Here is a 25,276-nt window from a genome sequence, read left to right on the forward strand (position 1 = left end):
ATAAAAGGAAATATGTACTTCAAGTGTTTACTTATAAATTCCTATGGCTTTTACTATATGTTTTCTTTTTGTTTCTTTGTTTTATTTGTAATTGATTATTGACATGTGGGTAGAGAGAATCTTGATCCTCTATTGTTCTTTGGGAATTCTACTTTTATAAAATTATTTAAATTTGTCCGTTAGATTTGAATTGAATGATCCGGATTTTGCCACCCTAGTGTGTTGATATTTGTTTCATTTCCTCCTCTGAATTGGGTAGCTAGCTTTGCTGTAATTCTTCTAACGTTCCAATTTGAATTATTTAATATATGTTGTTTTATGACCAAAACTCTATAATATTTCTTTCTTATGTTACAGAGGTTGCCTATCTGGATAGCTGGATAGCCTTGGATGTGGATTTTTGCTTTCTGATTGATTGTTGGAAATATGAAATACTAATCAGATTGATTATTGCAAAGAACTAATGGAAATAAGTTTGTAACTGCATTAGCTAGGCTTCTCTGTTTTATTAGTGCAACGTTTTGATCTTTGTAACAGATTTACTGGATTAAAGCATCGTGGCTTTTATGGTAGTCATTTGGCAGTTTATTCCTTTGATTTTTATTTTATAATATAAAAAAGATGCGGTGGATCAATATAAAAAAAGTTTCAATAAGCTATTTTAGCCAAAAATAAAAAATATTTGGGCCCCCCAAACCAACTAATTTTTAATAAGCTAGGGCCCGCAAAACAACTACTTTTTAGCCCAATTAGCAAACAGTAAAAAGTTCACAAAAACCAGTTTAACCGATTAACCAATAATTTTCGGTATAAATCCTTTATCAGTCTCGGTTAAGAAACCAATTAACCGATAGCTTATTGGTCGGTAACCGAAAACCCCCAAAACCGAACTAATATGACAGATAACCACCCCTAAAAACAGTTAATTTAAAAAATGTTGAGTCCATGTATTATAAAGGAGTAATGTTACGGACTATATTTTTATTCTCTTTTTATCATCCTAAAGCTGATATGGTTTTTAAAATCACCATTAAATTTGAGATGAATCATACTTGAATTTTGATCCAATGGTGATTTTGAAATCCACATCAGCTTTCGGAGGATAAAAAGGGGATAAAAAGATGGTTCCTAGCATTACTCGTTATAAAGATACCTTGAAAATAAAATAAAATAAAATCTTTCTAAACACAAGACATCAAATGCTTTTGAAAAACAAAATACAATTTTTTTTAAAAAAAAAAAAAAAAAAAAATTCTCGTACGTTCTTATAAAAGTACTTTGAAAACATATGTATTTATATGTTTACATATAGAGGTTGACTTATTTATGGCATAAAAATAAAAAATAAAAATTAAATAAAAAAAAATTAGAGAAATGACCTAATGGTTACTCTCAAAGGAAGAGGGTGGCCATAATAATGTCTTGGTTAGAGGAGGTTGCCTGACCAACCTAATGAGATAGAGGTGGTTGTGCGATAATTTCTTTTTCTTTGTTGTGAGGGTGGTCACGAAGCGGCTTCTTTATTTTCCTTAATCATTTACTTTTTTGTAAATAAAATTTTATTTAATTAAATAAAATAATAAATCTTAACAATAATTAATTAATTAATAATTAGCATAAATTTATGCAAATAAATCAAACAATCAAAACATTTACATTTTGTTTGCAATGAATAAATTAATTGAGTGACACAAATTAAAAAAAATAAAATAAAAATAAACCTAAAGCAGAAAAGATAATAATAACTTGGGGAAACTTTTCTTTGGCTCCCTGAACTTCTTGTCAATTTTACAAATCTCCTGAACTTTTAAATTTCTCACTTTATATCCCTGAGCTTTAATTTACTCTCACTTTGGACCCCTCTATTAGCTTTCAACATTAAACTCAAATGGTTCGACTTTTTATGCCCATTATACCCCCACCCTGTCCACTTGAAATTCCAAAAATACCCAAAACTACAGCACTCACCCCAGCCCAAAACGACACAGTTTTGGACATTAGAATTATATATTTTTTTCTTTAAAAAAAAAAGGAAAAAGAAAATGCAAAATATTAAAAATATTAAAAAACAAAAAACAAAAAAGGGTGTCGTTTTGGGTATTAAAATTGTTTTTTTTTTCCTTTTAAAAAAGGCAAAATATTAAAAAAATAAATAAATAAAAAATCTAAGAAAAATCAGGGTGACTTGGCCAAAATGAGGTGGGTGGACCACCCCATTTTTCGCCAAGCAGCCACCCCATGGCCGGTCTGGGAGTAGTCGAATCATCTCAATGGCCAAGGGGGTGATCCGGCCACCCCAAAAGGCCAAAAAAACAAAAGAAAAGAAAAAAAACTATTTTCGGCCACCCCCAAAAGCCTAAAACCGTGAATGGTTTTTTTTTTTTTTTTTTGGGGGGGGCTTCGGGGGTGGCCGAACCACCCTTTGGCCATGGGGGTAGTTCGACCACCCATAGACTGGCCATGGGGTGGCTGGAGCCATCTCGATTTTCTTTTTTTCTTTTTTTTGTTAAAAAAAAATAATTTTAATGCCTAAAACGACGTCATTTTAGGCTGGGTGTGTATTGTAGTTTTGAGGCTCAAAATGATGTAATTTTAACTTGAGGATATAATGGGCATAAAAAGTTAAACCATTTGAATTTAACATTGAAAACTAACAAAGAAATCCAAAGTGATAAAAATTAAAAATTCAGAGGTCCAAAATAAGAAATTTAAAAATTCAAGAGATTTATAAATTCGGCTTAAAGTTAAAGAGAAGTTTCTCCTAATAACTTCAACATATCACGTGTAAACCGCACGGCCCCAAAACGCACCGACTCGCACATTGAGACTTTTACCAGCAAGAGAGAGAGAGGGAGAGCAAAAATGGGGAGCAGAGAAGGTATGGAGAGCATAGCAGAGAGGCTATCGAGGGAGGAGAACCTGTACTTCCCTAAGGCGCTTCAAGCCGACACCAAAGACTCCTCTCAACGCAAGGCCATCCTTCTTGACCTCCTTTCCCGAGACATCGCGCTCTTCTTAGGTGCGTATTTTTATATATTTTTCTGTTTGGTTGCGGAGTAATCGGTGGGAAATTATGCGAATTAAAGTATGCGAAACGTGATTTTTTTTTGTAAGTTTGAAAATTGTTGTCATTCTTAAACCCTAGTTATCTGTTTGCTTGCTGAGAAAACAATTTACTATTTAAGATTATTACTTATTTTATGCTGAAACTATGTTCATTAGTTAGCGAAAAATATAGTGTTTGAAAGGAAAAAAAAAAAAAGGATTCAATAAGCTAATGAAATTGGAGGCCTCAATTCACTGAGGAGATTATATTTGGATGCTGTGAAATTGGAGAAGAAGAACCGGAAATTAATTGGAAAGTTTAACTTTTACATCATACTGTCATAAATCTCAGCTAAGGAAGCTAAGAACTGATTAGCCTCAATTTGAGTGGCTGTTATTCCTATATCTTCTTTTGTCAACTTTCTTGTTTAATTGAACTCGAGCTAAAAAAGTTTCTGGTTACTTATCAATTAAATACATACTTTCCTTGATTTATTGATTCAGAAAGATATGGGTCACAACTAACATATGATGAGCTTCGGGAGTTCGACGCACTTAAAGACGATTATGAGATCAATTGGCACTTGAAGCACCTCAGAAGCATAATGAGTCCAACATTGGATGAGTTGAAGTCAAGGTCGGTGACTGTGAAGAACCGGAGACGTGCCTACTTGAATAAACTGATACATGATGGGCATTATTTCTCAGAGGATGCAATGAGGGAAAGAGATCCTTATTTACATCACGAATATGTAGGTAAATATCAGGATCCAATTGGTAGAAGCATGGCAAGGCCAGGGGAGCGGTGGTCAGAGACATTGATGCGGAGATCAGAGGAAGCATTTTTGGTTGCAAAGATTAGAAGGGAGCAACAGAGGTTAGGTGTGGATGAGAGGGACTGGATTGGTAATGATAGAAATCCAGGAGAAGAGCAACAAGAAGAAGAGGAGGAGGAGGAGGAAGAAGAAGAAGAAGAAGAAGAGGAAAAAGAAGAAGAAGAGGAGAAGGAAGAGGAGGATGAAGAAGAAGCTAAGAAGGCTAATGGGGCTACACATTCTACAGAGGTAATTTCTGGGTTTATGTTAACATGTTAGTAATTGGTTTTTATTTCGTTTATCTAAATTTATTGTGAAAGCTTGATTGTTGGATTTCATACTATTTTACCTAAGTAGCCTACCCTTATTCTAACATACTTGGTTTCAGATTAGTTGCGGCATGATTATGATACTGGTAATACGAATATGGATGACTTTTTATCTTGATATCAGTTTTCTTTGCAGTACCTCACTGAACTTCCCACATTTTGATCTGGTATCAATGAATGAAATGTGTTGTGTTGTGGAATCTTTCAACTCAACTCAACTTATCTAAACCTTAATCTATTTAAATTGAGATGCTTTAGTTTTTTATCAACTAATTGGGGCCAGTCATGTCTGTTCTTTTCGGCCATTCTCTTCTAAGTAAAAAGATGTATTAAAGAGCGCAGAGGGGCGCAACCCTAGTACACAGGGAGTATACAAGAGAGCGACTAAGAGGAAAAAAAAGAAGAAGAGAACATAAAAAGAAATTTTCGGCCATTCTCTTCTATTTAAATCATACCCTCAGTTATGTCTATTTTTTATGTATTATTTTTCACTACTTATTCCAATGTTACATTAGGCTTCCCTGTATTTCTTTTCATTCTATCAACTAGAATTAAATCACTCTTATTACTGATGCTTTAGCTCTCCATTACAAATGGCCAAACCATCTTTTCCTCCTGATAGGAGTCACTCCTTTCTTTGAATGGATGCCTTCATTTAAAATCTTAGTGTCCCTTTCAGCTAAACTCATTCTTAATTGTTTTGTGTTTGTATTCTTTTATAATTTAATATTTCTATAACATTAATCAGCTGGAAGTGTCAATGAGCTCTAGCTCAAATGGCACTCCCTTTCCTCCAAAAAAGGGATGGTAGATGAGGTAGTGGGTTCAAGATCCACTGGGTGTTTTTTAACTGTTCAATCAAATAATAATTTAATGTTTCTAGTATGTCTCCATTGCTATAACATAATCAGCAGGTTGTTTCTGACATTTTGAGATTTTGCCTCTGTCATTTACAGATGGCTTTGGATCATCATGATGCAACCAACGGTGTCCGCTCCACTACAGCAAGAGGCAGTGAAGATGCAACTTTGTCTGCGGTGGAGATGCAAGATCAGATGGACCAATTCACCCACATCATGCAGCAGAAATTTCTTTTGGGGGAAGATTATGAGCATTTAGATTATTCTAAAATTGACAATGACCAGACCTTGGATGATCACTGGCAGAGGGAAGCCAACCATGATGCTGAGGAAAAGTATTTTGCTGAAGATTGAGGAGAGTGGAAGCTGCTTTCACTTTGACTTGTCTATTATAATCTTTGTTTGCTAGTAACTAGCTTCTACTTATATATGTAATCTAGTGTCTCTCTTTTGTGTAATGAAATGGGACCAGCAGCTTGTTTTAGTTGCTTGCTGTGTTCTGCTATTAGACTTTCACTAAGCCCTTAAAATCTCAAGAATGGGAGTGACGGTTACCGTTAGATCTTTTTATAACTTACTCGTACCTCATGAGAGCATTTCCTTCTCGTGGAAGTGTATTTGGCGGAGTAAAGTCTTCCTAAGAGCGGTGTTTTTTGCTTGGACAATTGCTCTAGTTAAAATCGTCACCATGAACATTCTTAGACGTCATGTTATAGTGGTTGACTGTATATGTGTAATAGGAGTGGAGAGTTTGTGAATCATCCTCTGCTCTATTGTGAGATTGTCAGTACCGGCTGGAATATTATCTCTAGTCGTGTGAGGTTAGCTTGGGTTATGCTTAAAAGAGTAATAAATCTTCTTGCTTGTTCGAGAGGTGTATGCTTAAAAGAAAGCACATCGCTGGCCTTTTGTTTTTGTAGCATACACACATCGTCTTTTCTTTTCTTTTTCTTTTTTATGTGATTGTATTGTGATGTGTCTTATAGAAATCCACAAGATATACAGCTACAGGAATATGCATATCCATCTTTGCTTGCAAAAATGTCAACATTGACATCAACATGATTTAGGATGCTATGAAGAAATTGTGATCTAAGAACCCCAAATTCTCAGTGATGCAGTGGATGCCAACAAACAAATTGAACAATGGAATACGATTCTTTCTATTTGAAGTAAAAATGGAAATGAATTATGTCCTCATCAAAAACTTTTTTTTTGTTGGCATTGTTGCATATAGTAGCATACAGTAGCATACATTATTACACCATTAAATGCAACCATAATAATTGATTATTAATTTCTCATCTCACACGTTTCGACTAATTATCGAAATATTGATGCCTAAGATAAGTACCATTAAAAAGAGTAATAATCCTTTAAAATTTAGTTTTATTAAATAACATTTATTTTTAAAGCACGTGAATACGTGATTCTCATAAATATTTTTAATAGGACATGATTATGTGAGAATCACGTGCTCTAAAGACAAATACTGCTTAAACGATCATATGTATTTTTAATAGGGCATATAATTCTATTAAAAATAATTGTGGGTTAAAAAAAAACTCTGTAGAGAACAGATGAAAAATAATATGCATAGCACGTGAGAGTTTGGTGGTAAAAGAAAATATCAGAGAGAAATGGACCCACATCCCCCAAGAGAATGTCAAAGCGATTTTTCCCCGCTCTGTACTCTATTATGGTCCACACCTCCCTTGTTAAAACCACTCATTATTGCACTCCTACTTAACAAAACGTTACATCTTCTAATTATTATATCACTTTTTCGTGTAATAAAAGCCTAATATCACCGAACCCCGAAAAAATAAAAATATCAATATCTCCGCTCCTATAGGGTAGCTGCCACGTGTCCGAATGCTCTATAACAAGAATCAGCACGAGCACACCCAAGTAAGTCGTCCGCGCCGATTTATCGGCCACCCCACTCCGATACCTTTTTAGTTGTTAACGCCAATCCCCTTCTCCCCATCTCTCTCTCTCTCTCTCTCTCTCTCTCTGAGTCTCTCACTGTGAGAGAAAATCCGACGAAATTCTCTGTAACCCTAATTTTGTCGAGGCGTAGGGTTTGTGCTTTGAGTTGTCTGAAACGACATGTCGTTTTGGACGAGAGTGATATAGTGGGGGAGGAGGAGAGGAATTTTTTTTTTTTTTTTTTCTTTTATAATTTTTTGGTGAGGAGAGGAGAAGATGTATAGGGAGAGAGGAGTGGGTGGGTCGAGGCCGGAGGTGGGAAACGTGGTCGATCGGAAGCAGCGGATCAACGAGGCGCTGGACAAGCAGTTGGAGCGATCCTCGCCGTCCACCTCCAGGGCTGTAATCAACGGCAAGGATAAGTCGATTTTGATGGCCAAGCCTCCTCCACCGTCCGATCAGAGAGACAGAGACTCTCTCTCCAAGAACAACTTCTCCGATGGTCTTCCTCTCTCTCTCTCTCTCTCGCTCTTCTCTCTCTCTCTTAATTGTTTATTTGAATTAGGTAGTGTCTCCCTTGTGTTTGATAAATGTTCTCTTTGTAGGTGTTCATTTCTATATGTGAAGGATGTTCAAAGAAAAAATCTCTATTACTTATCAAAAAAAAGGTGTTCATTTCTAGTAACTTTGGATTGCTTTGAAACTGAGTTTTTAAGCTTTCTATTGTGACTTGGGTACGTGGGTTGGATCCTAATTATTGAAAATACTTTGATTATTGAGGTTTCAGTGACATTAGATTGAGGTAATGTTGATATTAGTGGTAGCTATGTTGGGTTTGGTCCTATGATTGAAAAGCTTACGTTTGGAATTTAGAGTGTATTTTTTTTCCTTTTCAAAATCAGGATAAGTGGTAGCTATGTGTTTGTTCAGTAGTTGGACAGTATCTATTGTAAATTCATTTGGATTCTCGATTTGTAATGGTTTTTTGCATATTCATAATTTTGATTTGCTGATAGTTGAAGTTTATTGGGTAGAACATTAGATTGTATGTCCATATTTTCCTTTTATTTATATGGTATTGAATCTTGAGGGGAAAATTGTGAATGACCTAGATGGTCTTTTTAACCATAATATGATTGATAGTCACCAATTATCTCGTGGAGCTGCAATTGTCACTTTTCGGGGACTTAATCTCTGAATATCTTAATGCATTGAGATGAAAAGGAATGACTGCCTGCATTTTTCCATGCTTAAGTCTGATCGCATCAATTAGCTCGATACACACACAAAGATGTGTTTGATTGCCTGTCTGGTGTCCTTGTCATGTTGTACTTTGTCTTTTCTATTTTAACGTTTTGATTGTGAACATGAAAATGAGGCAAATAAATGATGACATCAGCATGCCTTCTGTAAAATTCTTAATAGAATTGGACACAGATTTGAGAGGTAGCATTGATAAATAACCAACGTGTTTGCCTGTAAGATATCAATGTTGTTCTGTGCGTGTGCATTTGTGTCCTCCTGTTGATGCCCCTTATTCTGTCACTTATAATAGATTTCCCTGATTCTAGTCATTCTTATCAAAACTAGCATATGTTCTTTATGGCTATCTTATATTACTGTATAATTCCCAAATAAATTATTAGTTTCCAAGCTGTGATGTATGCATTTTGACTTCTAATCCTAAGGTTGGAAGCAGGTTAAAAGCGCAAATATTTGCTCTTGATTTCCTGTTACAGTCCTCAAAGCTTGGTCCTATAGCTGATTCATTTTTGTTTCATTAACTAGCTTCTTGTTTTCATCTTCCATCCGACCCCTCTATTTGCTTCATTGTCCATCATAGTAAGCTGTCTAAGGTCCAAAGATGTCTGAGATCCTGGTTTGTGGCAAATGGTTTCAGAATCCATCTCAAGAGGGACATAGGAGAAGGCCGTGGACTCTATGAGCACAATGCAGCTTCTTGTGCTTTGTTACATGTGTTGTGATCCATTTGCTGCATCTTCTGATCCAGCATTTAATGATATAGCTCAAATTTTAGCTCAAATTTATTATTCTGAATATGTCCTCGCTGCCTTCAGAGCAATGTTTTAAAAAGCAAAAGAATTCATTGAAAATGGCAAAAGCTTGTCAGTCTCTTTTCAGATATAGTTCTTGCAAATTGGTTGTTGTTCTTCATTTTGTCGGTTTCCTACTTAAATTGCTTTGGCACTGAAGTCCAGCCTGGTCAAATTTATTTCATTTGCTTGAACTTGCATACAGTTGTTTCAAATGGAATTGTGCATGTTAATTTATTATGTTTATGTTGAAGTAGTGAAGTTAGGTAGAGAGAACATGGGTAGAAGTAGTGAAGAAAGATTTGATAAATGAAGAGGTCATGGAGAGCAGGGGAATCATTACTGCAGGGCATGGAGGGGGAGCTCATGAGCGTCTATACAATAAAATTGATTTTTGATGGAAATATTGCTTGAATGGTATTTTTTTTCCTGTATTTTCACAGCAGGAGACCAAGTCAAAATAGAAAAATTTGAAAAAATTACATTGGGTTTAAAGATAATCACAACGTCAAGGTGATACTCTAGCACTGAGTTATATCCCTTGCCCCCCATCTAGAAATAAAACTGACTAATACTAAGTCAAAGGTAGGATAGAATGTCAAAGAAAAATGTGTGGTCTAGCCCTTAGTTAGAAAGGACCAGTGGAGCTGATCCCAATATAGTTGGGATTAAGGATTAGTTGACTTGAGTGGTATTTTGAAGTTGCATTTGAACTCTATATGCCCCAAGAAATCCTAAATTTCACACATTTGAACTCTCCCACTAGTGTAATTATAGTTTTTGATTTTGTATATTTTTATATAGGGAGGTTATTTTATTGTGTCCAATCTTTAGCCTCTGCCTCAGTGATCTGAAAGATTGTTGCACGCATAGAGTTTTGTAATTGTTACTTCCCATCCTTGTTTTAAGTGCAAGTTCTAAGTTTTTCTGGAGTGAGCCATCCCGCAAATTTCTTTATAGCCTGTATAAATATGTAAATCATTCAATTGCAACAATTACGGTGGATCAGATTTTTGTAACTCTGGTTGGTTTTTGCACAATTGCACTGCATTTCTATTAAGTTAGGTACTTCCTGGAAGGAAGTACCATTTTTGTCAAGTATATATTACTCACATGCAGTGTTTTATATAGTTACTGCGTTTTGTATTATTTGGTTTTGGACATTTTTTCATTATAAGTTCATGGTTGTAGGCTACCCTTCTCATTAATTTTTGCTGATTTACATCTTATAACTATTTGTAGAGGAGTCTGAAACAGACAGTGAAGAGTCAGATGTTAGCGGTTCTGATGGAGATGACACATCTTGGATCTCATGGTTTTGCAATCTGCGAGGAAATGAATTCTTTTGTGAAGTAGATGATGATTATATTCAAGATGATTTTAACCTTTGTGGATTAAGCAGTCAAGTTCCTTACTATGATTATGCACTTGATTTGATTTTGGATGTTGAATCCTCTCACGGTAAGCTTATATTCCTGTTTCCCAAAATTACTAAGCATGTGTGATCAATTATAGTTGTCGTGACTTCATTATTTTGAAGTTGTTCGGTTTAATGCTTGTTACTACGCTGAAGTGATTTGTTTGATATGGTTGTATTGTTTCGTGACAGCTCTTCCTAGATAATTTTTCTTTTTTTCTATACCCGAATTTCCTGATTGTTTAAACTATGTGGTGATATGTACATGGTCATAATTACTCATTCAGATTTCAATTTTGAATAATGGGCAATTTCCGGTTGGAACCTTTAGGTGATATGTTTACTGAGGAACAGAATGAACTAGTTGAATCAGCAGCTGAGATGCTTTATGGTCTGATTCATGCCAGATATATATTGACAAGCAAAGGAATGGCTGCTATGGTGAGATATAGTCTTGTTTTCCATTTGGCATTTTCACTCTTTCATGTCTGCAACATTTGGGCACTGGCTTGAATCATGCTTCTGGAATTTTTTCAGTTAGAGAAGTACAAGAACTATGACTTTGGGAGATGCCCAAGAGTTTATTGCTGTGGACAACCCTGCCTCCCAGTTGGTCAATCAGACATTCCTCGGTCAAGCACAGTAAAGATATACTGCCCCAGATGCGAAGATATCTACTACCCTCGATCCAAGTATCAAGGTAGTATCCTTTTATATTGTTGAACTATATTTGAAACTGTTTACTGCATATATCCAGCTGATGTCAATGAGCGCTCTCATGGATAGGCTCCTCCCCCTTCCCCAATTGGCACTTTGCACTTCTATCTTATCTATTAGTACACTAGATGAGCCTCTTTATAATCGATTTTGTTGTTGTTGTCATTATTATGTAAGGAACAACATTAATACAATATTGTGGACATCAAATTCATTTTTAGTGGCCCGTCACTGCACGCCCTAGGCTTTGCATATTTCCTAAATTTCTTTAACTCTTTATAGACATTGACGGAGCCTATTTCGGAACCACATTTCCTCACCTCTTCTTGATGACATACGGGCACCTGAAGCCTCAAAAGGCATTACTGAGCTATGTTCCAAGGGTGTTTGGTTTCAAGATTCACAAGCCATGATGCTGGGATTTACAAACCTCCATTGTGTTAAGAAGCTCGCGTTGCTCAGCTTCTGTTTCAAAGTAAGGCTTTTAAGACATCAGTGGAGTTCACAAATCTCCAAAATTTATTACAGTTTGGCTTTCCCTATTTTATATGTTCTGGAAAATACCGTAAAAACAACCATGTCAAGGAAGTTTTTAGTTTCAACTTTTAGCTGCTTATCAGTGATCATCTGTAGAACTTTGTACTCTTTGGTTAGTGTAGGTGCTGAAATGTCTCTGTAGTGAAAAATTCAATCATCGCTTTCTCTTTTTTATCATTAGCTTGGCAGTGTGATTTTGGCAGTTAAAAGTTAGCCACGTAATTCCATGATCCTCTCAAATGCGCTGATTTATGATTTTGAATTGAGTTATCTTTTGTATTAGAAATCAATGATTTTCATGTTGAACTCCACAGTTTGATGTACGCACGTCAGTTGAAATGAAGCATTATATTTATGTGACAGTGTAAATGTTGTTTTTTCTATATGCTTAATGTAGTTACTGTTTTCTGTGGTGATATTATTACTCTTTAAATATTCTTCTGCTTGACAATCTTATGTGCTGGGGGAAAAAACAAGACATGACAAAAACTAGAGAATTCCAACCTGGTTCTTACTTAGGGGTAGCAATTTGTGTTGTGCCAGATTTAAGTCGTGTCAAAGCATGGGTATATAGTCACTATATAGATCAACTCTCTACCTTAATTCGCTAATTTCGTCTCGAGTTTGTGAATTGTGTCAAAAATTGCCAATCCTAGTGGGGTTTTATCACTCTACTCTATAGCGAAAGAGAAAAGGAGATTGCTTGTATGAGTATCTAGGTGGTTGTAATTATTAGTTGTGATTAGTTTTCACCTTGCAACATGCCAATCAAATCCTCATTTAGTACCTAATTTCTTTATTCATTTTTCATCATTTCAATGCATGGTCTGGCCGAACCACCTAATTGAATTGGTGGGTCACAAGATGCTGCATCCGGCTTGCTTTCTTGCTTTATGCCCTACCAACTTGCATCTTGAAGCAAATTGTACGCTTTCTTTTATGTGATGCCCCCCTAACTTGAATCCTGAACTCTGGGTTTACCTCATTTTCTTTTCTTTTGCTCCTTTTTTCTTCCGAGTAGCAACTATTATTGAAACAAAGAAAGATAGAAAAAAGACCAGAGAAAAAATAAAGCAACATTTTGCTACAGTAATTAGCTACAAGTTGATAATTACTGTAGACAAAAAAAAAGAAAAAAAAAAAGAGTATTTTTCTAAAGATAAGCTATTGATTAAATATAGACAATATAAAACTTTTGGAGCCTGCTGATCCGCAGGAGATGCTCCGAAAAGGAAAAAGCAATCCTATCCTCTCCCAAGGGCCAACTCCAAGGTCCAAAATGAGGTAAAAGTGCCCCATGGATGGACCTATACTCTGTACAACAAAGGGTGGGTTATCCTAAGAAAGGGACCCATTCAATTTCTGGTCGGAATTTGGCATTTTGTCCCTTCTATTAGTCGCTTTCAGCCAAATGGGCCAAATATTTATACTTCCCCGTTGATGCTTTTGAGATTAGTTTGGATTGCACGAAAAAGAGTTGGGGTTTGTTAGGATAAAACTTTTTAAAGATGGTGATTTTTGCTTTTGGTTAAAATGGTGTTCTAATGCAATATAAAGATAAAAGTAATTTTAAATGTTTGGTATTTGAAGTTGTTTGTTAATTTTTTGCCCTTTTTTTTTTTTAATTGAATCCGGAGAAAATGTTATAAGGGAGGATTTATCTCCCTCTTGATCCGGAAGGAAGAGAGAGTGAGAGATCCTATAGAAATGCTACCAAAAATTGAAAAAATGAGTAGGCTCCCCAGCAATAGTGCAAAAACACAAACGAAATGTAGAAAATAGGACAAACAAATGATTGGATTCTCTCAATATAACCACATAAAATGATTACAAAAGCAAAATAAATACAATTAAGACAAACCTATCTCAACCCCCACTTAAAAACAACTACTGGAAAGAAGCTAAAACAATACACACCGTCAGAATCCAAATCAAGAACTGTAGAAGAGAAAGACACCAACACAAAGTCTTACAGATAATTTTTTTTTTTTTTTTTTATTAACATGTCATTTTTAAAATATATAAAAATATACATATGAGAATCGCTTGCTCTAAAAGACCAATCATTGGTATCCTTGTGACGTCTTGTGAAGGGTTAATGGGCATATGTTGGCTTGTTTGTGTCTAGTTGGAGTTGTTCTTATCTAGTTGGCGTCTTGCAAAGAACTCTCAGTTCAAGTAATTTCATCCATGAACCGGTATCATTCATTATCCATCGACGTCGCATTATTGCCTAGAGTGACTCGGTGACAATATTGTCTTATTCTTATACGCCACATGCAAATTCCAAATATTATTTCACTATATATATAAATTAATCTTATCTTATCCATACGATTTCTTGGAACTTTTCCCACCAAGTTTGAATTTAGGTTCCCTCTAATGATCCTTTTGAAAATGAAATCGTTTTATTGTAAAGCATCAAAGAGCAATATACCATTTCCATCGCATTCTCGTATACGTATGCTTCTTTTCCCAGCCTCCTTATCTTTGTCGGAATACAATATATATATATATATATATATATATATATATATATGGAAAGGGAAACACTGCCACGTATTAATTTAATTTGTTCTCAGATTTTGTGTTTTTAATTGTTTTTGTTTTTAAAACGATTTGCCAAATTTACATAAACAGTAAAAAAAACATGTTTTCCTGTTTTTGAAACAGAAAAATTGTTTCCAAGAAAAGCTACCAAACAGGTTCTTGTGTTTGTTTTTTTTATTTCCTAGTTTTCTCTTGAAGTACTAAAATAAAATAAAAAATTAAAAAAAAAATTATATATTTTTCAGTAAACACAATATCCTTCGGGGGGGGGGGGGGGGGGGGGGATCATAAACATGACTTGGCATATCCTTCGGGGGGGGGGGGGGGGGGGGGGATCATAAACATGACTTGGCATGTGTTCTCACTTAATTACACGTTTTACATCAAAACAATAAAGCACTTAAGTAACCTAACAATTTAGCATGTTTTGTGTCGTCAGTAAGCTTCGTCTATGCGGTGGACTAATAATTACGAACTAACAATTAAAGTAGTTAACTTTATCTATAATCCAACCAAAATAACACAATACGATGAGATTAGTTAAGAAAAGAAGAAAGGAAAGAAAAAAAAAGAAAGATTAAAACTATAAAAAGAAAGATGATTTATAGAGTATTTAAGCTGGTTATTTTTTTTTAAGAAAAAAACAAATTGGGGGGTCAACCCATATAAATTTTTTATTTTATTATTTTTTTAAATGGGGCTTAGGTGGAGCCATGGGGCTTTGGGGGGACATGAAGTTAGAAAGATAGTAGTATTGTGGTGTGCTATTGAAGGAATATGGGGACATGGGAGAGAGGGAGATGATAAGGACAATGGCGTGGGTTATGCGAGGCCATGGAAAGGAGGAGCAAAGTTGGATAAGGGCAAAAGTTAAACCAATCCACCCAATTCTATATTCAATATTCATACATGTGGACTGTGGAGGCTTCACCCTTCAATATTTCTCACAATCAATAAACAAATGGTAACCCAATAATTAAAAGAAAAAGAAAAGAGGATAATGGTATTCACTTGTCTACTTCAGACTCATCCAAATATGCTATCATGTTGATGTGTTGATGAAGCTCCTAGAAACCCTTCATCAAAACAATAGAGGATATCCCATTTCCTCTAATACAACCCAATTTGATACATTAAAGACATTGTACCTAGACTCGGTTTGCTAATTTTTTACACCATCTACAAACATGCATGACATGAACTCAACATGAAATTAGCATGTTAGAGTTTTGTATAATTAGGTTCGGGTCAATTCAGGTTTACTCAAATAAAATCGGGTCAATCCTAGATGAAGTTTCTTAAACTATGGATGACCCACATAATCCGTATAAATATAATAAGATTTTTATTTTTTTTTACAATTAAAAAACAAAACCCTAAAAGACTAAAATGCATATTAATTAGTTCATTTGTGTATAAAATTCATATAAAAGTTTTTTTTTTTTTTCATATACATGTCAAAACTGGTCAAACAGATCATGTTTTGGTCAACCCAAGACGACGTGTTTATTAGACGGGTTATGCAGGTCATGTTATGTTATTGATTAATTTAAATGTGTCATGTCAAAATTAAGGAGTTTGACCTATTTAACTAAATGAGTTGTGTTTGAATTGAGGCATATCGAATTGATCCGTGAATCAACCCGAAAATTTTATTAAAAAAAAAAATGTTTCTCACATGCACGAGTAACACATGACAATTTTATAATATGTCTCCAATTTAATGCCCTTATAAGGTAGTAAAAACTAAATGTGGATTTTTTATTTTTTTACAGTTGTTAAAAATGGGAAATTAAGAGCAAAGAGAAAGGATAAGAAGTGAAGGGCACAAGCTTGAGCTCAAGATTAGCTTTGGGTGGCTCAGTGCAGAACCCCATCTCTATCAAATTTTCACTCTTTCTTTATTGCTGACTGGAAGAAGACATGACACCTTAATGCCTTAACCAGGTACCCAGATTTGAATAATAATTAATCAGTCCACATTTTTGACTCACAAAAATGGACCCTAATCTTTCTTCTCTATCATTATCAAACATGTAAAATGCCTTTAATTCCTTCCCTTTTGGCTAAGATCAACTCCCAAACATATGGAATTTTGAAAATTAAAATACAAAAGCAAATAATTTAATTCACTCAAAAAAAAATTAAATGAGGAGAAGAAGGTAGAGTGACATTTCTGTAATTTTGTTATGCGCAAGTAGGCTGAAGATCCTCAACAATTATTAGGATATTTTGTGATATAATTTATTTATTTTTTAAAATTGAATAATTTAAATTTAATTATGGAGGTATTTATCATTTATTGAAATGTGATCAAATATAATAAATACTGAAGTAACAAGTACAAGGGAATTTTATAAAGGAGCTGGTGTAAACCAGTTTCTTTGTGCCCACCAATAATAAATGACCACATAAGATTATTGCACCAAATGAAATAAGCATCAAAACACTAGATTTTATTATTATTTTTTTTTAATTTTTTAAAGATTGTACAGGGAGCTGGGGTGGCCGCGTAGCCCACCCCCAGCCCACTTGGGGTGGTTCGTAGATCTGCTGGAGGTGGTCGCGCGGCCACCCCCAGCCCATCTAGAGTGGCTGCTGGGCTACCCCATGGACTGTGAGTGGCCTGCGCAGCCACCTCCGGCCACCCCAAATGGGCTGGGGGTGGCGGCAAACCACCCTCAGCCCTTCCCATATTCTTTTTTTTAAAAAAAAAAAAATTGAATAAACCTAAATAATCTAGTGTTTTTGTTCTTATTTAGGTTTGTGCAATAATCCTTAGTAGCAGCTTCTTATTGGTGGCACAAGGGAGGTGGTTACACAATTACACCACCTCCTTATAAAAGTTATACTCTAAGTACAAATTTGATTAAAAATTAATTATTTAATGAAAAAATAATAATTAATAATTAAAAGCAAAATATACCATATATTATAGAATACTCTAATTAAATCAGGTGTTCGGGGAAACGTTCATAAACGGAATTATCCAACCGTTAACGGAAAGTTCGGTCTCTACCTGGAAATGAAGTTGAGAAGCGGAGAAGCGATGACCTTTTGACGGTCAACCAATAGGTCTACGACATCGCCCTTGTACGTATATTAATTTACAAAAGTGCCTCATCCCCTCATTTTATTATGATTATTGTTTAAAGAAAAAAAGATGCAAACCATTTGTTTTTTAACTCGATTTGTTGATGTAGCACTGCAAATTTAGATTAATATTATTAAAAAAATTAATTTTTAAAGATTATTTGACATTGTAATGTCAGTGGCTTTTGGGTCGAGGATGATGAGTTTTGGTTTAGAGTTCTCTGTCCTCAATGCCGAAGAATAAAGACTACTTATACATTGGTTTAAATTTGTTTGACGCAGATATGCTGTTTAATTTGAAAATTAGTCATAGGTTAACAAATTTTGCTTGAGTCTAGAATGTAATACTTCATTTTGGACGCTTGTAACTTCGTACCTTCGGCTATGGTTGCTTCAGAGCTTTGCTCTGTGTTGGTTGAACTTTATCCTCATTTATCAATGAATGAGATTGAACTGTTTCAAAAAAAAAAAAAAAAAAAAAAAGTAAGATAAAAATGTAGTTTCTGACATTACTTATTGACAATAAAAAATGTTAAAAAAAAATTTAAAAAAAAAAACTACATTTTTGTTTCATTTTTATTACACTGTACTCATATGACGGTGTCAATTTAACCCTAACTGTAATATTTTCAATGTTAAAAACTTTCATTAGAGACTCGAATAATGACTTAATTGGTTGTTTTAATAAACAAATAATTATCTAGACGTGTCATATTCATTGTAAACGAAGTTTATTTAGTTTATGATAATCAAAATATCATGTTATCACTTGTTTAATATATGTATTTTTTAGTTGAAAATTATTAATCGATGTCATTCAAATAACTTTATAAAAGTTTGAATGGTACATATTTTACTTCTTAAGGTTTGACTAGGAAAGTGATTAGCATAAGATCCAAGAAAACATGACAAACAATCAAGAAGAACAAGTAAAAGCCTTGATCCCATCCATCCACAATTATAGACTTGCTATATCAACGAGAGTAGGTCAAATAATATTATTCTATATGGTTTGAGAAATATTTAGGATATTATTAATGTTATTATAAAAAGAAAAACCTATAACATAGATGTGACTATTTATGTGCATCTTATCAAATCAACCATTTAAAATAAGAATTTGATGTACCACCATACACATATGATATCATATCAATCACTAAGATTCTTATCATAGAGGCTATAATATATCTAAAAAAAGAATATCCAAGTAATTAATATGATATTCTTATTAGAGATGTGCTGTAATTGCCTTCTAATTAATATTGCAAGATATAACATTATAACTTAATTATTGATCTTTCCAAAAGAATATGTAATCTAAAGTTACTATATTTGCCTCTTTATCTATCTCATGTTTGACCACGGTTATGATCCTAACCGTTAAAGGGTTAAGATTTTTAAATCAATAGTTAAACCCTAAACAATTGGTATTAAAACATACATCACGACCACGTCCCGGATTCAAGTCACCGAGAAGATAAAAGTTTTACTTTTAAGCCCTAAGATAAGTATTACATTATTTATTGGCAATTGACAATAAATCTAAAGTTGGTAGCTTATATATCCCCCAAAGAACCACTTGGATAAAGTAGAATAATGGCTTGTTGCAGCCATCAATTACATGGCTTAAACCAAAACTTTAGAGTAAACAAAAAGGAACAAAAATTACTACTTAATTTAATCAGGGCAGTGGCATATTCGAGAATTTATCAAAAGCCAGGGTCTTTTGTCAAAGAACCCCATATTTCTTAGCTCTCAACCAGTCTCATTCCCAAACATGAGCCATCTTCTCTCTCACTCTTTCTCCCTCTCTCTCTCTCTACAAAAACCAGACAGCAATACCTCAAAAACCAGAACCAGCAGCACACAAATACACACAGATTTCCCAAATACTCAGAAATCTCACTCTCTCGGAAGAAAAAGAAGGCACCCGTTAGACTAAAACTCATTCACAGAGAGTTGAGACACACCATTTTCTGTATGTAAATGAATCAGAAGAAGTCTGAAACCCAAATCGGAAAAATAAGCAGAGTCATCTCTTCCGATTTGATTCCAAGCCCACCCTTTCTCCTTCCTCCAATACACCAAAAGCGGTTTCACCATGAACCCATTTCCAAAAATCCCTCACCTTCACAAAACCTTCATTCTGCACCCCACAAGAGGCCTATAATGACCCAAACACCTTCCATACTTTCCCACTCTCCTACACTATCCTCTCTCAACAATTATCCCCACCAAACTTTGAATATACAATCTTCATCGCCATCTTTTTCATGCTCTACTACTTCATATCCAATCCCTTTTGGAAAAAGATCAGCGGCCCTCAAGTTTATTCGCCATTTACAATGTGCAAGTTTGGTTCGAGCTCGTTTTCGCTTTCTGATCCTCCTTTCCTTGCCTTCCCTTTACTACTTCATCTCCAATCCCCGCCGCTCTTTTATCCTTGATTTCCTTTCTTTGCTAGCATTCTCCGCTGCGGTTTTGATTTCTCTCAATCTTGCACTCCCTCGCCTTCCCTCGATTCGATTGTTCTTTGCCCGGTCGTTCCGAATTAAGCTTTGCGCATCTTCTTGTGCCTCAAAGCCATGTCAGCCTGTTCTGTGGTCAATTGGGTCGAAGCCCAAATCGGTAAAAAGGCCGAATTCGGGGTCTTGGGTGCAAGTTTTTCGTAATGGGGATGTTTATGAGGGTGAATTCCATAAGGGGAAGTGTTCAGGAAGTGGAGTTTATTACTATCACATTAATGGGAGGTATGAGGGGGATTGGATTGATGAGAAATATGATGGTTATGGGATCGAGACGTGGGCGAAAGGGAGCCGGTATCGCGGGCAGTATAGGCAGGGCTTGAGGCATGGGATTGGGTTGTATAGGTTCTACACCGGTGATGTGTATGCCGGAGAGTGGTCTAATGGGCAGTGTCATGGGCGTGGAGTTCATACTTGTGAGGATGGGAGCCAGTATGTTGGGGAATTCAAGTTGGGTGTTAAACATGGGCTCGGTCGTTACCATTTCAGGTAAATGTTTGTGATTTTCGGTTATTGGACTGTATTGGAGTTTCTTGTTGTCTATTTGCACATAGTCAATGCTTGAATTTTTAGCTTATCGAAACTGCAAGTATTGTTTACAGGGATTTTTAGGTTACAAGCACATAATCTTTTAGTTTTAGGGTTGTTCAATTATAGAATCTTGTAATCTGGAGTTAGGTTTTGTGCCCCTAGCTGATTGAAACTGGAGTACAAACAATGCTATTTTTTTTTAAATCGTGAATTAGAATGTTGAGTTCTTACTTGTGGCCTTCTAGCTGCAAAATATGTGTTTGCATTATGTGCTTATATTGGTGGATGAATCGTGTTCTGCACATTTCCCTCTTTTAAAAATTTCATATGATAATTAAGGATGACTTTGATAAAGAATATGGATAGGATGGTTTGTTCAAGGCTAAAGAATTACAAGGTAGCTGGTTTAGTGTAACTTGTAGGTTAGGATTTAGAATCAACTAGATTGTTGCTTTCATTCACGAGTTTTAAGTTGTTCTACTCAAGTTCGTTAGCCTCTCGATTGTTATTCTAATAGTCCTGCACATATTTGTTAATTTTCCCTGTTTATGCAGAGTTCGTTAGAAAATTATATGACTATCACTTTTCAAGTTATACCACCAGCATATACAGTTAGAACACCAAATTTAAAAATTATCAGGTTTTAAGCATTCGCAAGCATTATGCTAAATATTAGTTTTTTTACACTTTATTAGTAATAATTATATGCTAAATATTATTAGGTTGTCATCGCTGCTATTTAGTGTCCTATAACTGTATAAAAGTACTTAACATATTCTTTTCTCAACAAATAAATGGAAGTCCTTCAAGCATGATGATATATTTCTACTTGACTTGCCCAATGCCCTTTTCTTACTAAGCATTTGCTATGTCGAGAACAAACACAAGCTCTTAGGACCATATTTCATCTGTTGGAACTCTTTTTTTTTGTTTGTTTGTTTGATTGTTTGTGATACCGGCACCTATCTCATAATCCTTGTATGGTTGGGATTGGTTAATTACACTTCCCTCATGAATCAGGTCTTTTTTCTTTTTGCAGTTTCCTCAACATTGGTGATCCATCTTAAACATTATATAAATATCTTGTTGAAGTCAGCCATTGAATCTGACTTCATAATTGGCAATATGCCTAATGGAACTTTTACCTATCTTCCATATGCTCAAGGAATTCTATAACCAGCTTACCTCAAGGGAAGAGTGTTTCAACATCAAACAAAAAGAATTGTAGATTAGCAAAACTGGATGTATTTTTCAAGTTAATGTACATGGATGTTTTGAATTTGTCTATAAAATTATTTAAACTGAATATTAGGAATCGTGTGACAACTTAAATCAACTCTGGGTAATTTCAAAACAGGGGAATATTTTGTTTATTAAAATAAAAACAATTATTCTCAAGTTTATATCACCATATATTTTGGAAAATCAAACTTGGATGAGCTGATGAACAGAATGTATAATATTGACTATGCATTGACTGATAGCTAAAGAATACAAATAATCAAGTAGGATAAACTGCACCAGACATTTCGAGTTAAGAAGTGCAGTAAATTTGGTGCATTGAAGATTAGAATTACTGGGTTTGTCTAGGCTTATGATTTGGAAAAGTCAAATTGCATAAGCTGAAAAATATATAGATCATACTAAGATGGCAATGCGTAATGCCTGAACAGCGTTGAGTTGCATGTGAGTAATGTTATGATTGACCTCTAAAAAATATGAATATCATCTGTTGAAGGTGCTGATAATTTCTTCGTTAGAAATCAATAATTAATCCGATTAATAAATTCTCCTTCGTTATGTAATTTAATGTTAACCTGCTTTGAATGTTGAAGAATTGCCACCCAAATGGACCACTGAATTATCTTGAGGAATAGCTTTCCAACATCTGCTGATAGTTAATCAATGGTTCAGTTGCCATTATCTCAGTTGCATTGCACAAGCTTTTCTCTTAACTAAGAGGTCTTCACTCCTGCCCTTACTTAGCAGGTTTCTCACCAATGGCAGTGTCAGGATCAAATTAGTACTGATCATGGTTCAATATAAACACATGGAAATATGTGAATTGCAATTTTGATGATGGAGCAGTCATGCTAATGTGCTTCTCATGAAAATGCAGGAATGGGGACACATACGCTGGGGAATATTTTGCAGACAAAATGCATGGTTTTGGAGTCTATCGGTTTGGGAATGGACATCAGTATGAGGGAGCCTGGCATGAGGGAAGAAGACAGGGACTTGGTATATACACCTTCAGGAATGGGGGGACACATTCTGGTCACTGGCAAAATGGAGTTCTTGACATGCCTTGCACGCAACTTGCCCATCCTGAATCTCCCTATGCTGTTAACTATACCAAAGTTCTTAGTGCAGTCCAGGTACTGTGGTTTTTTCCCTTGTGAAAATATGTTCCCGTGCAATGAAAACCATCATATGAAATGATATCCAGAATAAGAAAAGGTTATCACTGTTTGCATCCACTTCTACCACTAACTTGATAGAAATAAAAAGACCGACTTGTTCTTTAATTTTAGAATTAGAACCTCAAACGGAAATATAAGCCATTTATATACTCTCTTCTATGCCTCAGGGAATAAAACATCCTCTCTCTCTCATAATCAATGGAATGCTAATCTTTTTGAGCAGCTACTGTTGGTTTAGCCTCCGACCAGTGTTACCAGTTTCCAGGTGGAAAATTGCCAGGATAGTGCCAGTCTGACCTAAGGACAACCCACCTTCAATTCCTGGTCATACGCTGAAAATGGGTAGAATAGTGCTGAAAATGGTAAAGTGCCCTGTTAGAGGGTTCTGTTCCCATTGAATGTCTTGGACATTTATCAATTATTGGTTTTCTTCACGTATCTTTTGGAAATCAATAATTCTTCTTTTTTTTCTTTTTTGGATCAATAGGGAACTCATACATCCCACTGGACTTGAACCCATGACCTTACCTATTTACCCTATTCTTATTAAGGGTATAGTTAGCATGTAGCCCAAAGGTCATTGGCATTATGAAATCAATGCCATTCCAGTTCTCCATGGTTTTCACCTCTTCTAAAATTCGTACCATTGTTTTCATATTTATATTTATAGAATGAGAATCGGTATATCCTAACTCAGTGTGTTGAGTATAGAAGTCAACAAAATTGAATGCCAACCCATAAATTTTTCACCCAAAACTTGATTTGTAAAGCTGTAATCTTTTGGTTCTATCTCTTCTACTCATGTTACTTCTACTCAATAGATGTCTGTCTAGAAAAAATACAATTGAGGTGTGTTCTCTGCCTGGTCATGGTGTATAGGACAGTCAAAACACATGACATATTTCTGGTGTCAGTTCTATTCTGAAGGGCTTGGAAACCATGATAATTGCGAAGACTTAGAACCTAGATTGCGTCTGGTTTGTTTTCTGATGAGCTTCATATAGCCTTACCAATTATGGATTGTGGGGGGCAGCTCAACAATGCAATTTTTATACAAAAGCAATTTTTCATCTGTTTGAAACATAGACAAGCTTAATTATTGAAACAAGTAATAGCTACTAATGGAGTTGTCTCATGTGCAGGAAGCACAGCGAGCTGCTGAGAAGGCATTTGAGGTGGGAAAGATGGATGAAAGGGTGAACAAAGCTGTAGCAGCGGCTAATAAAGCAGCAACAGCAGCAAGAGTTGCGGCTGTAAAAGCTGTCCAAAACCAAATGCATCCTAGTAACAGCAATGATGGGACACCAATTTTATCCGTTTGATCCTGAATGACCTCTCAATTCTCATCATCAGCATCATGCTTCCACAGCAAAATGGCTACTGGCATATTAGATTTTACAGAATAGAAAGCTACAGAAGCACACGTTCCTGAGGAATGTTGCAAAAACGATTTACTGCTTTTGCATCTATTTCTCCGTTCTTTTTTGCCGTTAATTTTCCTTTGTCAATGATGCATATGCCAGGTACCTGCTTGGAACCACATTCAGTCATGGGAGTAAATGGCTGATTGAGGAGCAACCGGGTTCCTCCACTTCAATAATGTGTACAGAATGGCATTTGAGGTTTTGAGTGAAGATGAGCACTAAGGTGCCTGAGTTTAGCATAGGGTTTGCTTTTACAACTTTTGGAGTATCTTGTAAATGCGTAAAGTAGTCGTATGAGTTGTGTAGTGTGTACAGTATGGTTTTGATAATAATAATAAAATCCAGTCTTTTGATGCAATCTTCATAAGATGGAACTAGAAATTTAACTTCAGGGGTTGCATTGAATTTTTTTTTAACAAATCTTAAGGTTTTTTAAACAATTTCTTTTTTGGGTGGAGGGGAAATGGATAGTGGCCATGACCCCCCATTACAGTTGATTAGAAGGAAAAATTATTTATTTTGTTCCTAATGTTTGCAGTTGTATCAATTTAATTTTTGGTACAAGTTAATTTGTTCAAAATGTTTGTTACCATTTAGCCATTTAGACAAAAATTGTTATATGCACACGTAAATCTACATTACTATCAGTCAATTGCTTATTCATACATGGGATAACCAATGGGCTTGTCTGAGATTGCTTATTCCAATAGGCTTGTTTGAAATTGTGTTTGAGATGCTTAAAAATACTTTTAACACTCAAAAAGTCCGTTTGAACAAAAAAATATTGATTTGGTAAAAAAATTAAAAGCGCTTTTAATGGTTCAGAAAGCCTATACAAATAGTCAAAATAATTTTTTGACAAAAACTTAAAACTAAAACTTTTGCTCAAACTTTTTTTCGACTTAAAAACTCTATTTCTCGTACTCTTATTATGCCTATTGTAAATTTATTTCAATATAAACAACTTTTTTTTGCAAAAAACAAAATGCCCCTTCAAAAGTGGGGTTCCCAGACAAGCCGC

General features: G+C 35.1%; 3 protein-coding genes across 4 annotated transcripts; all 3 read left to right on the forward strand.

The window, feature by feature from the left end:
* Positions 1–2,785: 2,785 nt before the first annotated feature.
* LOC132175004 (coiled-coil protein) lies at positions 2,786–5,609 on the forward strand. The gene is made up of 3 exons (XM_059586793.2): positions 2,786–3,019; positions 3,550–4,109; positions 5,146–5,609. The coding sequence occupies exons 1-3, from the start codon at positions 2,863–2,865 to the stop codon at positions 5,401–5,403; spliced, it is 975 nt and encodes a 324-aa protein (XP_059442776.2). The 5' UTR covers positions 2,786–2,862; the 3' UTR covers positions 5,404–5,609.
* Positions 5,610–7,191: 1,582 nt separating this feature from the next.
* On the forward strand, positions 7,192–11,672 carry LOC132174732 (casein kinase II subunit beta-1). Of its 2 annotated transcripts, none has more exons than XM_059586386.2 (5): positions 7,192–7,483; positions 10,278–10,496; positions 10,784–10,893; positions 10,990–11,155; positions 11,452–11,672. In XM_059586386.2, exons 1-5 carry the CDS (start codon positions 7,258–7,260, stop codon positions 11,580–11,582), a joined length of 852 nt encoding a protein of 283 aa, XP_059442369.1. In that variant the 5' UTR covers positions 7,192–7,257; the 3' UTR covers positions 11,583–11,672. The 2 variants fall into 2 exon arrangements, with proteins under 2 accessions (XP_059442369.1, XP_059442370.1); XM_059586387.2 differs by having other exon boundaries at positions 7,194–7,483; positions 10,990–11,152.
* Positions 11,673–19,136: 7,464 nt separating this feature from the next.
* Positions 19,137–24,613, forward strand: LOC132175836 (uncharacterized). The gene is made up of 3 exons (XM_059587901.2): positions 19,137–20,366; positions 22,528–22,786; positions 23,974–24,613. Exons 1-3 carry the CDS (start codon positions 19,339–19,341, stop codon positions 24,151–24,153), a joined length of 1,467 nt encoding a protein of 488 aa, XP_059443884.1. The 5' UTR covers positions 19,137–19,338; the 3' UTR covers positions 24,154–24,613.
* The last annotated feature ends 663 nt before the right edge of the window (positions 24,614–25,276 follow it).

The sequence above is a fragment of the Corylus avellana genome, chromosome 3 (genome assembly GCF_965113065.1).
Source record: "Corylus avellana chromosome 3, dhCorAvel1.hap1.2, whole genome shotgun sequence".
In the NCBI taxonomy this organism is placed as follows: Eukaryota; Viridiplantae; Streptophyta; class Magnoliopsida; order Fagales; family Betulaceae; genus Corylus; species Corylus avellana.

Excerpts from the sequence above, each read along its gene's own strand:
- LOC132174732 (XM_059586386.2), top strand. The coding sequence starts at position 7,258 with ATGTATAGGGAGAGAGGAGTGGGTGGGTCGAGGCCGGAGGTGGGAAAC. Across the intron at positions 10,497-10,783 it reads GGATGTTGAATCCTCTCACG|GTGATATGTTTACTGAGGAA; the intron begins GTAAGCTTATAT and ends TGGAACCTTTAG. Across the intron at positions 10,894-10,989 it reads GCAAAGGAATGGCTGCTATG|TTAGAGAAGTACAAGAACTA; the intron begins GTGAGATATAGT and ends GAATTTTTTCAG.
- LOC132175004 (XM_059586793.2), top strand. The coding sequence starts at position 2,863 with ATGGGGAGCAGAGAAGGTATGGAGAGCATAGCAGAGAGGCTATCGAGG. Across the intron at positions 3,020-3,549 it reads AGACATCGCGCTCTTCTTAG|AAAGATATGGGTCACAACTA; the intron begins GTGCGTATTTTT and ends TTATTGATTCAG. Across the intron at positions 4,110-5,145 it reads GGGCTACACATTCTACAGAG|ATGGCTTTGGATCATCATGA; the intron begins GTAATTTCTGGG and ends TGTCATTTACAG.
- LOC132175836 (XM_059587901.2), top strand. The coding sequence starts at position 19,339 with ATGAATCAGAAGAAGTCTGAAACCCAAATCGGAAAAATAAGCAGAGTC. Across the intron at positions 20,367-22,527 it reads CTCGGTCGTTACCATTTCAG|GAATGGGGACACATACGCTG; the intron begins GTAAATGTTTGT and ends ATGAAAATGCAG. Across the intron at positions 22,787-23,973 it reads AAGTTCTTAGTGCAGTCCAG|GAAGCACAGCGAGCTGCTGA; the intron begins GTACTGTGGTTT and ends TCTCATGTGCAG.